The sequence below is a fragment of the Babylonia areolata genome, chromosome 25 (genome assembly GCF_041734735.1).
Source record: "Babylonia areolata isolate BAREFJ2019XMU chromosome 25, ASM4173473v1, whole genome shotgun sequence".
Classification (NCBI taxonomy): Eukaryota; Metazoa; Mollusca; class Gastropoda; order Neogastropoda; family Buccinidae; genus Babylonia; species Babylonia areolata.
The window spans coordinates 31106981-31119869 of NC_134900.1; the positions used below are offsets into that span (position 1 = coordinate 31106981).

General features: G+C 48.1%; 1 protein-coding gene across 1 annotated transcript in view; it reads left to right on the forward strand.

The window, feature by feature from the left end:
* The first annotated feature begins 1051 nt into the window (after positions 1 to 1051).
* Positions 1052 to 12889, forward strand: part of LOC143299581 (uncharacterized) — a 35485-nt gene continuing 23647 nt past the window's right edge. The window contains exons 1-3 of the mRNA XM_076612866.1: positions 1052 to 1386; positions 2517 to 2856; positions 6443 to 6708. Coding sequence (XP_076468981.1) covers positions 1052 to 1386; positions 2517 to 2856; positions 6443 to 6708 — 941 coding nt within the window. The remainder of the gene's footprint in view (positions 1387 to 2516; positions 2857 to 6442; positions 6709 to 12889) is intronic.

Sequence of the window (12889 nt, forward strand, 5' to 3'; positions counted from 1 at the left end):
CAAATGGCGCGCTGCTGTGCACAAAGGCGCCAGGTTGTGCGAGGCCAACAGGACTGCTGCAGCTGTTCAGAAGAGGCAGGCCAGAAAGTCACGGGCAAACAAGCTCCCTGACAATGATATGCCTGTCTTTGTCTGCCCCAACTGTCAGCGAACATTTCGTGCGCAGATTGGACTATTCAGCCATCTGCGCACTCACAGATAGATTCATGAGCATCCTTCCCCCCACCCCACCACCACCCTCCCCCCATCCCCCATCCCCCATCTGGATGACAACGATGGTCATCATCGATCTCGATGGACACACCACCACCATTTGTTTATTATCTATTATTATTACTACTACTACTACTTTTTTATATTATAATTATTATTTATTTATTTATTTATTTATATACGCTTATAGTTGACTTCATCAAGTTTTTGCGCCTTATACATATTATTAGTAGTGGTAGTAGTTTTAAAAAAAATGTATTTATCTATTATTTATTCACACCCTTTTTTTTTTCTCAAGGCCTGACTAAGCGCGTTGGGTTAGGAGTGACGCCTCCTTGAGCTACTGAAACTGAAACTGAATACACCGAGCCCTAGACACAGTGTATGAATTCACTACCCCGATAACTTTGAAAAGACTGCAGGACCTTAAATTTCACCTCAGACTGTTCAGCTGATTGCAGGTGAAAACGAGTGAACTAGGCATTGGCCGCGCTAGTTAGAGCATATATGTGCCGCTGTCTAAAAGGAAATTCTGGAAAGACTGTAGACACCAAATTAAGGGGGAAAACACTCTGCCGTTAGTAAGTCGTGATCTGTTTCATTATGTAAACAAATATCTGTATATAAAAACGGAAGAAAAAAAAGGGTTTTGATCTCAACATAAAGAAAATTCAACCGAAAAAAAAAACCTGCCATGAGCAAGTCGTGATCTATTTCATCGTACACAACAACAACAACAAAAGCAATTTTGCCATCGACATCAATTTAATACATCTCTCCACAAAAGAAAAAGAAACACCCACGACCACCGTCAACAACAACGATGCCATTCTCACGGATGTTACTCATTCGCTCTGCACGCAACAGAACTGGCCAGCAACAGCAGCAGCAGCAGCAGCAGCAACAGTCTAAATCGCCATGGGCCTGTCGCTCTTTGTATCGATCTCCTCCTCCTCCTCCTCCTCCTCTTCCTCTCCTTTCCTCGTCCTCTGGGGGTGTGGCACAGCAAGACCAGACTGCTGCACGTGCCGGGGGAACGACGTGGTCAGAGCTCGTGAGTCGCTGCCACCGTTCCCGCGAGCAGGACAGTGAGGGGCCGGAGGAGGTTTCCCAAGGCAGTGGGCGTGCTTGGTCCGCTTCTTCCCTCCGTCCTTCTTTCATGAGGCGTTTTGGGTAATGATGATGATGATGATGATGATGGTGATGATGATGATATTGATGATGATGATGATAATATTAATGATGATGATGATAATGATGATAATGATGATGGTGATGATGATGATGATAATAAGATGATAATAATATTAATGATGATGATGATAATGTTAACAACACAAAGAAGAAGGAGGATGGGGAAGAGAAAAGACAACAACAACAACAACAACAACAGCAACTACAATAACAACTACAATAACAACAACAACTACAGTAACAACGACAACTACAATAACAACAACAGCTACAATAACAACAACTACTACAATAACAACAACAATAGCAACGACAACTACAATAACAACAACTACAATAATAACGACAATAACGTCAGCAACTCATCTCTGAAGCCAGGCGCGCTGGGTCTTTGTCCTTCCCACCCTTGATGAGATCTTTGGGTAATAATGATGCCCATAATGATAGTGATAACAATAATGATAATGATGATAATAATGATGATTAGAAAAAGAAGAAGAAGAAGAAATTTTCCTTGAGTTAGGCGCGCAGGCTCTTCATTCATCCAACCCTCTCCGGTGATACCTTGGTGCAAGGCATTGCTGACCTCCGACATACTGGAGGGTCCGTATGGAAACCTAAATCCTCTTCGTTTCTCCTCAGCGTAGGTCGTGGGCTGCATACACACACACACACACACACACACACACACACATATATATATATGTATGTATATATATACACATCTCATATATAGGTCGTGGGCTGCACACACACACACACACACACATATATATATATATATATATGTGTGTGTGTGTGTGTGTATGCAGCCCACGACCTATATAGGAGATGTATATATACGTGTGTGTGTGTGTATGTGTGTGTGTGTGTGTGTGTGTGTGTGTGTGCTGAAGGCTAACCTCGCTCCCTCCCTCTTTCACTATACCTCTACCCGACTGAGTCTCTCTCTGTCTCTGTCTCTCTGTCTGTCTGTCTGTATGCCTGTCTCTGTCTGTCTGCCTGTCTGTCTTTTTGTCTCTGTTCTTTGCTTGCTCGTTCTGGTCTTATCATTCCAGGTAATCACAAACTATTCTTTTTTTCTTTCTTTTTTTTTTGTCTTTTTCTAGTGGGATCACCATGGTCAAGAAACGCTCAGCAGCCGCCAAGGCGACCACCACCACCAACAACAACAACGGCGACAACAACAGCAGCAGCAGCAACAATAATAACAACACCCTGAAGCACCCAAAACGGCGCCACCATCACAAGCATCACGACAACGGCACACCGGGAACGTACAGGTACCCTCAGGGCTCTGACCGGAATTTCCTGTCTGCCCTTATCTTTGACACGACCCCCATCATGAAGGTGACCATCGTCGCCATCGTCTCCCAGATCATCGCCGCAGTCGTCGCAGTCGCCGCCGTCGGATATGGCGTCGGATATGTCGCCCTCTCCCTTGACTGGGTTGGTGCAGTTTTTTTGGTTTAAAAAAAAAATTTTTTTAGTAAGAATTTGCATTTAAAAAATGACATGCCCATTTTAAGTCCTGAATTGTCTTTGACCCAATTTTGTAAAAGATTCTAAATTTTGGTTATCTGTATTATTGAACCCTCTCCCCCCCACCCCATCCACTCCCACCTGCCCCCACCCCCACCCCCCACCACCCGGAATGTAATGATAATATTTTTTATATACATGCATCGTTTCTGTTTGTTTTTTTTATAAAATACAGCAGCAAAATTTTCACCTGAATTTGAATTTTAGAACAAAGATTATATAAATATTAAAAAAAAAAAAAAATCCCTGCTCATGAAATGATTTTGCCGACTGAAACTGATGTCCTCATCCATGCAGCAACCAACGATTCATGTAAGGGACATAAGCGGAAGCTCATAATACGCTCCCTTTCCCAGTTCTCGAGATTAGTTGTTTACAGTCTTTGGGGCATTTGGTGTTTGAAAAGATGGTGGTGGTGGTTGTTCTTTTTAAGATTAAAAAAAAATTCTTTATTATAAATATGTGTGAACTCTGCGTGAACAGTAGAGCTTGCAGAACTCTGATGGTGATAATATTGATGATAGTTCTTCTTCATGACAGTTCAGAGGAGGTGTCAGTGCTTTCGAACAAATCCATACACACCACACCACATCTAGGCAGATGCCTGACCAGTAGCATAAACCAACGCACTAGCCACGCCTTGAGTGCATGCATATATATTTGTGTACCTATCAGAACGGAATTGTTCGTCTACAGAATTTTGACAGTTGACAACACTTTTGTCACCCTGGGTTCTTTTTTTTTGTGTGTGCGCTAAGTGCGTGCTGCACACCACGGAACCTCGGTTTGTCTCAGTGACTAGACGCTCAGTTTGATTGGCCTGTCAAACTTAAGAGACCCGGGATTCGAACCTAGACCCCCACGGACACTGTATCGGCAGATAAGCTTCTTAACCATTATGACACCTTCCTCCTCCAAAAACTCCCGTGATGATGATGATGATGATGATGATGATGACTCCAAAACTCCCGTGATGATGATGATGATGATGATGATGATGACTCCAAAACTCCCGTGATGATGATGATGATGATGACTCCAAAACTCCCATGATGATGATGATGATGATGACTCCCATGATGATGATGATGATGATGACTCCCATGATGATGATGATGATGATGACTCCCATGATGATGATGATGATGATGACTCCAAAACTCCCATGATGATGATGATGATGATGACTCCCATGATGATGATGGTGATGATGACTCCCATGATGATGATGATGATGACTCCCATGATGATGATGATGATGATGACTCCCATGATGATGATGATGATGATGACTCCCATGATGATGATGATGATGATGACTCCCATGATGATGATGATGATGATGACTCCAAAACTCCCGTGATGATGATGATGATGATGATGACTCCAAAACTCCCATGATGATGATGATGATGATGACTCCAAAACTCCCATGATGATCATGATGATGATGATGACTCCAAAACTCCCATTATGATGATGACTCCAAAACTCCCATGATGATGATGATGATGATGATGACTCCAAAACTCCCATTATGATGATGACTCCAAAACTCCCATGATGATGATGATGATGATGATGATGACTCCAAAACTCCCATGATGATGATGATGATGATGACTCCAAAACTCCCATGATGATGATGATGATGATGATGATGACTCCAAAAACTCCCATGATGATGATGGTGATGATGACTCCCATGATGATGATGATGATGACTCCAAAACTCCCATGATGATGATGATGATGATGACTCCCATGATGATGATGATGATGACTCCAAAACTCCCATGATGATGATGATGATGATGACTCCAAAACTCCCATGATGATGATGATGATGATGACTCCAAAAACTCCCATGATGATGATGATGATGATGACTCCAAAAACTCCCATGATGATGATGATGATGATGACTCCAAAACTCCCATGATGATGATGATGATGATGACTCCAAAACTCCCATGATGATGATGATGATGACTCCAAAACTCCCATGATGATGATGGTGATGATGATGATGACCCCAAAACTCCCATGATGATGATGATGATGACTCCAAAACTCCCATGATGATGATGATGATGACTCCAAAACTCCCATGATGATGATGATGATGATGACTCCAAAACTCCCATGATGATGATGATGATGATGATGATGATGACTCCAAAACTCCCATGATGATGATGATGATGATGACTCCAAAACTCCCATGATGATGATGATGATGATGACTCCAAAACTCCCATGATGATGATGATGATGATGACTCCAAAACTCCCATGATGATGATGATGATGATGACTCCAAAACTCCCATGATGATGATGATGATGATGACTCCAAAACTCCCATGATGATGATGATGATGACTCCAAAACGCCCATGATGATGATGATGATGATGACTCCAAAACTCCCATGATGATGATGATGATGATGACTCCAAAACTCCCATGATGATGATGATGATGATGACTCCAAAACTCCCATGATGATGATGATTCCAAAACTCCCATGATGATGATGATGATGACTCCAAAACTCCCATGATGATGATGATGATGATGATGACTCCAAAACTCCCATGATGATGATGATGATGACTCCAAAACTCCCATGATGATGATGATGATGATGACTCCAAAACTCCCATGATGATGATGATGATGATGACTCCAAAACTCCCATGATGATGATGATGATGATGACTCCAAAACTCCCATGATGATGATGATGATGATGACTCCAAAACTCCCATGATGATGATGATGATGACTCCAAAACGCCCATGATGATGATGATGATGATGACTCCAAAACTCCCATGATGATGATGATGATGATGACTCCAAAACTCCCATGATGATGATGATGATGATGACTCCAAAACTCCCATGATGATGATGATTCCAAAACTCCCATGATGATGATGATGATGACTCCAAAACTCCCATGATGATGATGATGATGATGATGACTCCAAAACTCCCATGATGATGATGATGATGACTCCAAAACTCCCATGATGATGATGATGATGATGACTCCAAAACTCCCATGATGATGATGATGATGACTCCAAAACTCCCATGATGATGATGATGACTCCAAAACTCCCATGATGATGATGATGATGATGATGATGATGACTCCAAAACTCCCATTATGATGATGACTCCAAAAGCGGTGGGAGGACAACATCAAAGAGTGGACGGGCCTGCCATTTGCCACAACTCAAAGGGCCGCTGAGGACCGAGGCAGGTGGCGCGAGCTGACCAGGCAGTCATCCATGGTGCCCCAACGACCCACCCACTGGTCAAGGGATAGATGAGATGAGATGATGATGATGATGATGATGACTCCAAAACTCCCATGATGATGATGATGATGATGATGATGATGATGATGACTCCAAAACTCCCTTGATGATGATGATGACTCCAAAACTCCCCTGATGATGATGATGATTCTTCATGGGCAGTCATGGATAACAGACTACTACTACCACCACCACAACGACAACATCCACAACAACAACGGAAACGGAGGATGGAGAAGGGCCGACGAGGAGACACTGAGGGCTCTGGACTCGGGCACGTGCACCATTGACAGGGTGCCCGCGCGCGACATGGACCACGAGCGGTTCGAGAGGGACTTCCGCTACAAGAGGCCCGTCATCCTCACCTTCCCCGACGGGGCCCGGGACTGGACGGACCCTCAACTGTGGACTCTGGAGTCTTTGAAGAGGTGTGTGTGTGTGTGTGTGTAGGGGTGGGGTGGGGGGCGCGGGGGGGAGAGGGAGGGGGTGTGATGGGGAAGGATGAGGCAGGGGAAGGGGGATGTATGATGGGGGTGATGGAGGGATGAGGAATGGGAAGGGGGATGTATGATGGGGGTGATGAGGGATGAGGCAGGGGAAGGGGGATGTATGATGGGGGTGATGGAGGGATGAGGCAGGGGAAGGGGGATGTATGATGGGGGTGATGGAGGGATGAGGCAGGGGAGGGGGATGTATGATGGGGGTGATGGAGGGATGAGGCAGGGGAAGGGGGTGTGTGATGGAGGGATGAGGCAGGGGAGGGGGATGTATGATGAGGGTGATGAGGGATGAGGCAGGGGAGGGGGATGTATGATGGGGGTGATGAGGGATGAGGCAGGGGAGAGGGATGTATGATGGGGGTGATGAGGGATGAGGCAGGGGAGGGGGGATGTGTGATGGGGGTGATGGAGGGATGAGGCAGTGGAAGGGGATGTGTGATGGGGGTGATGGAGGGATGAGGCAGGGAAGGGGGATGTGTGATGGAGGGATGAGGCAGGGGAAGGGGATGTGTGATGGGGGTGATGGATGGATGAGGCAGGGAAGGGGGATGTGTGATGGAGGGATGAGGCAGGGGAAGGGGATGTGTGATGGGGGTGATGGATGGATGAGGCAGGGAAGGGGGATGTGTGATGGAGGGATGAGGCAGGGGAAGGGGATGTGTGATGGGGGTGATGGATGGATGAGGCAGGGAAGGGGGATGTGTGATGGAGGGATGAGGCAGGGGAAGGGGATGTGTGATGGAGGGATGAGGCAGGGAGGGGGGATGTATGATGGAGTGATGGAGGGATGAGGCAGGGTAGGGGGATGTATGATGGGGGTGATGGAGGGATGAGGCTGGGGAAGGGGGATGTATGATGGAGGGTGATGAGGGATGAGGCAGGGGAAGGGGGATGTGTGATGGGGGTGATGAGGGATGAGGCAGGGGAAGGGGGATGTGTGATGGGGGTGATGAGGGATGAGGCAGGGGAAGGGGGATGTGTGATGGGGGTGATGAGGGATGAGGCAGGGGAAGGGGGATGTATGATGGGGGTGATGAGGGATGAGGCAGGGGAAGGGGGATGTGTGATGGGAGTGATGGAGGGATGAGGCAGGGGAAGGGGGATGTGTGATGGGAGTGATGGAGGGATGAGGCAGGGGAAGGGGGATGTGTGATGGGGGTGATGGAGGGATGAGACTTGGGAAGGGGGATGTGTGATGGAGTGATGGAGGGATGAGGCAGGGTAGGGGGGATGTATGATGGGGGTGATGGAGGGATGAGGCAGGGGAAGGGGGGGTGTGATGGAGGGATGAGGCAGGGTAGGGGGGATGTATGATGGGGGTGATGGAGGGATGAGGCAGGGTAGGGGGGATGTATGATGGGGGTGATGGAGGGATGAGGCAGGGTAGGGGGGATGTATGATGGGGGTGATGGAGGGATGAGGCAGGGGAAGGGGGGGTGTGATGGAGGGATGAGGCAGGGTAGGGGGGATGTATGATGGGGGTGATGGAGGGATGAGGCAGGGGAAGGGGGTGTGTGATGGAGGGATGAGGCAGGGGAAGGGGGATGTGTGATGGGGGTGATGAGGGATGAGGCAGGGGAGGGGGGATGTGTGATGGGGGTGATGGAGGGATGAGGCAGGGGAAGGGGGGATGTATGATGGAGTGATGGAGGGATGAGGCAGGGGAAGGGGGATGTATGATGGGGGTGATGGAGGGATGAGGCAGGGGAGGGGGGATGTATGATGGGGGTGATGAGGGATGAGGCAGGGTAGGGGGATGTATGACGGGAGTTATGCAAAAAGAGACGGACAAGGCTGGGGAGAAGGGGTGTGTGTGATGGGGGCTGATGATGGTGAGGGATAGAATGAATCTGAGGAAGATTGGGGTATGCGTGATTGTGGAATGGTGGTAATGGAGAGGGGAAGAACGAGAATGAGGAGGGGATGTGTGACGGGGGTGATTATGGGGAGAGTTGTGTGCTGGTGTGTGGGGGTGATGGAGGGATGAGGCTGGGGAGAGGGGTGATGGGGGTGATGGGGGTGATGGGGGAGGGAAGAATGAGACTGAGGAGAGGTGGGGGGGGGGGGGTTTGATCGTCTGTTGGGGGTGATGATGGAGAGGGAACGGATGAAGCTGGGGGGTGGGGGGGGAGGAAAGGGCAAGGGGAAGGGAGGAGTGGGTGGATGGAGAAGAATGGGTCGACCCCGAGATGTGAACCCTGGACCCCTTGAAGAGGTTTGGTGGGTTGGGGATGCAGAGAGAGGGGTGGTGGTGAGGCATGGGGGTGAGGGGGGGGGAGGGTTGTGTGTTGTGAAGGTGGGGTGCGTGATGGTTAAGGGGTGATGGGAGAAGGGAAGTGTGTTGTTGGTGGAGCGGGTGATGGGGGAGGGAGGGAATTGGGGGGTGGGGGGAGGGGGGAGGGAGTGTGTTTGGAGTGAAGTGGGTGATGTTTAAGGGGACATGAAGGAAGGGAAGTGTGTGGGTTTGATCGGGAAGGATTACCCTGGGGGGGTGGGGGTGGGGGGTTGAGGGAGGGTGAATACGTTGGGTTGGTGAAGTGGGTGAAGGGAAAAGGATGAGACCGGGTAGGGGGGGGGGGGGGGAGGAGTGTGGAGGGTGGAGTGGGTTATGGGGGAAGGATGATGTAATGGTCAGCGATCGTACACTCCATCAACTATTAATTTCCGGTTCCTAATCGGATAGCATTACCTCCCTGGACACTAGAACCATAGTAACGAGAGGACGCGGCTCAGCAATGGATCGACCAGGTTCTGTGAATGCGAGACTGATTGATAGGGACCATCATCGAAACTGGGAAAGGAGGGGTGTGGGGTGTGGGTGGAGGAAATGGGAAGTTTGGTGAGGGTGGTGTTGCCAGTTGGAGTAAGTGATGGGAAAGGAGAGAGAGAGTGAGAGTTTCAGTTTCAGTTTCAGTAGCTCAAGGAGGCGTCACTGCGTTCGGACAAATCCATATACGCTACACCACATCTGCCAAGCAGATGCCTGACCAGCAGCGTAACCCAACGCGCTTAGTCAGGACTTGAGAGAAAAAAAAGGTGAATAAATAATAAATAAGCGTACATAAATAAGTAAATGAATAAATAAATAAATAATAATTATAATATAAAAAGGTAGTAGTAGTAGTAGTAGCAGTAGTAGTAGTAATAATAATGATAAATAAATAAATAAATAAATCAGACAACAATGATGATAAATAAGCAAATAAATGTAAGACACACATTCACACATACACCCACACATGCATAACAGATATGCACCAAACATGCAGTTTCACAGATATGAAAGCACAGTCAAATTCACATAAACGTACATGAGCCCCAACACACACACACACACACACACACACACACCACACCACACACATTACCCTGCACCTCCTCTACCCCCCTCCTCCACACACTCATTTCAGCTTCCACGGCACACACACACACACACACACACACACACACACACACTGAGAGAGAGAAAGAAGTGTGGGTGGGTAGAGTGGGTGGTGGAGGAGGAAGAGGGGGGAGTGTGTTGTGGGAGTGGAGTGGGTGATGGGGAAGGAGGGGGAGGTGAGTGTGTTGGAGGTGTAGTGGCAGATGGAGGTGAGAGGGAGGGAGGAGGGGATGAGGTGTGTGTGTTGGGGGAGTGGGTAATGGGTAAGAGTGGGAGTGTGTTTTAGGTGTGGAGTGGGTGGGTGGATGCAGAGAGGGGAGGGAGGGTGTTGTCGGTGGTAGGGGAGGAAGGAGAGGGGGAGTGTGGGGTGTGTGGTGGTGGTGGTGGTGGTGGATGATGGGGGAAGGAGTAGATGTGTGTCGGGGAGGTGGAGTGGGGGGATGTAGGGAGAGAAGAAGTGTGTTATGAGTTGAGGGTGACGGGCGCAATAGCCGGGTGGTTAAAGCGTTGGACTTTCAATCTGAGGGTCCCGGGTTCGAATCACGGTGACGGCGCCTGGTGGGTAAAGGGTGGAGATTTTTCCGATCTCCCAGGTCAACACATGTGCAGGCCTGCTTAGTGCCTGAACCCCCTTCGTGTGTATATGCAAGCAGAAGATCAAATGCGCACGTTAAAGATCCTGTAATCCATGTCAGCGTTCGGTGGGTTATGGAAACAAGAACATACCCAGCATGCACACCCCGGAAAGCGGAGTATGGCTGCCTACATGGCGGGGTAAAAACGGTCATACACGTAAAAGCCCACTCGTGTGCATACGAGTGAACGTGGGGGTTGCAGCCCACGAACGAAGAAGAAGGAAGAAGAAGATGAGTTGAAGGTGTGATGGGGGAAGGATGAGGCTGGGGGAAAGGGGTGGAGTTGGGGGAGGGAGGAAGAGGAGGAAGAAGTGTGTGAGTGTGTGAGTGTGGGTGTGAATTAAATAATGAGTGTGCGTGGTTTGTAGTGCATGCTGTAGATGTCTGCTGCGCACATCGACGTCATATATATATGTATATATCTACTTCGTAAAGTTAAGTACTCACGTGCGTGCACCATTAGTTGCGTAAGCCACGTGCGCGTGAGAAGAGAAATCTGAAACGGAAGAAGAAGGGGGTGGGGGCGGGGGATGGAGGGGGTTATGGGGGAACGGGAGGGGCGTGGGGGTGTGTGTGTGACGTGTGCAGTTGTGTGTGTGTGGGGGGGGATGTGGGGGGGGGGTGGGTGTGGGTGGCGGTGCCGGTGTGGAACCCGGAACGAACGGAAGCTGGTGTGCCGCTGGCGGCAGCTTGTTATGTCGGACAGGAGGCTTGAGAAGGAAGCTGCTTTAGGTGCGGGAAAATAAATAGGAAGTAAACTATCTGCATCCAGATCTTTTTCAGTCTTCTGTCTCTGTCTCTACCTTCTCCTGTCTCTCTGTGTCTCTGTCTGTGTGTCTCTCTCTGTCTGTGTGTCTGTCTGTCTCTCTGTGTCTGTCTCTGTCTGTCTCTGTCTCTCTGTGTCCTTGTCTCTCCGTCTCTGTCTCTCTCTGTCTCTGTGTCTGTCTCTGTCTCTCTCTGTCTCTGTCTCCTTGTCTCTGTCTCTGTCTCTCTGTGTCCTTGTCTCTCCGTCTCTGTCTCTGTCGGTCTCTGTCTCTCTGTGTCTCTCTGTCTGTCTCTGTCTCTCTTTCTCACCCTTTCTGTCACTGTCTCTGTCTGTCTCTGTCTCTCTTTCTCACCCTTTCTGTCTCTGTGTCAGTTTTGTCTCTCTTAGTGTCTCTCTCACCTCTTTCTACTTTTGCACCCCCGCCTCTCTGTCTGTCTGTCTGTCTCTCCCTCTCTCTCTCCCACTTTCTCTTTCCCCCTCTCTCTTTGTCTCTCTCACGATTACTTTTTCTCCTCATTTATGTGTGTGCTATTTGTAATGGATGTAAATTAGCAAGGACAGATTGAAAGAATAGGCCATTGCCTAAAATCAGTCATTGAATTAAAAAACAAAATGTTTTTCATTCTGAGCTCAGAGTTCTGAGTTCTCTCTCTCTCTCTCTCTCTCTCTCTCTCTCTATATATATATATATATATATAAAATATCGTATTGTATTACTCTTTTTATCACAACAGATTTCTCTGTATGAAATTCGGGCTGTTCTCCCCAGGGAGAGCGCGTCGCTACACTGAGAGCGCCACCCATTTTTTGGTATTATTTCCTGCCTGCAGTTTTTTAAAAATTTTATATGTTTTCCGATCGAAGTGGATTTTTCCACAAAATTTTGCCATGGACAACCCTTTTGTTGCCGTGGGTTATTTTACGTGCGCAAAGTGCATGCTGCACACGGGAACTCGATTTATCGTCTCATCCGAATGACTAGCGTCCAGACCACTACTCAAGGTCTAGTGGAGGGGTTGGGGGGTTGGGGGGATACTGGCGACTCTGCCGGGAATCGAACTAGTGCGCTCAGATTGTCACGCTTCCTAGGCGGACGCGTTACCTCTAGGCCAACACTCCACACATATATGTGTATCTCCCTCCAGTTGTCATGATACACTTTATTTCGACTTGTCACGCTGATGTCATCAGATCACGAAACTATAATAGAACAGTTTGCTGTTTACTTGTATAAAGCATTTTGAAATCCGCAGTGTATTAAAGTGTCTTTAACTGTTGTTAATTTTGTATTATTCATTTTGTAGTTTATCATTTGCCGTTTATCAC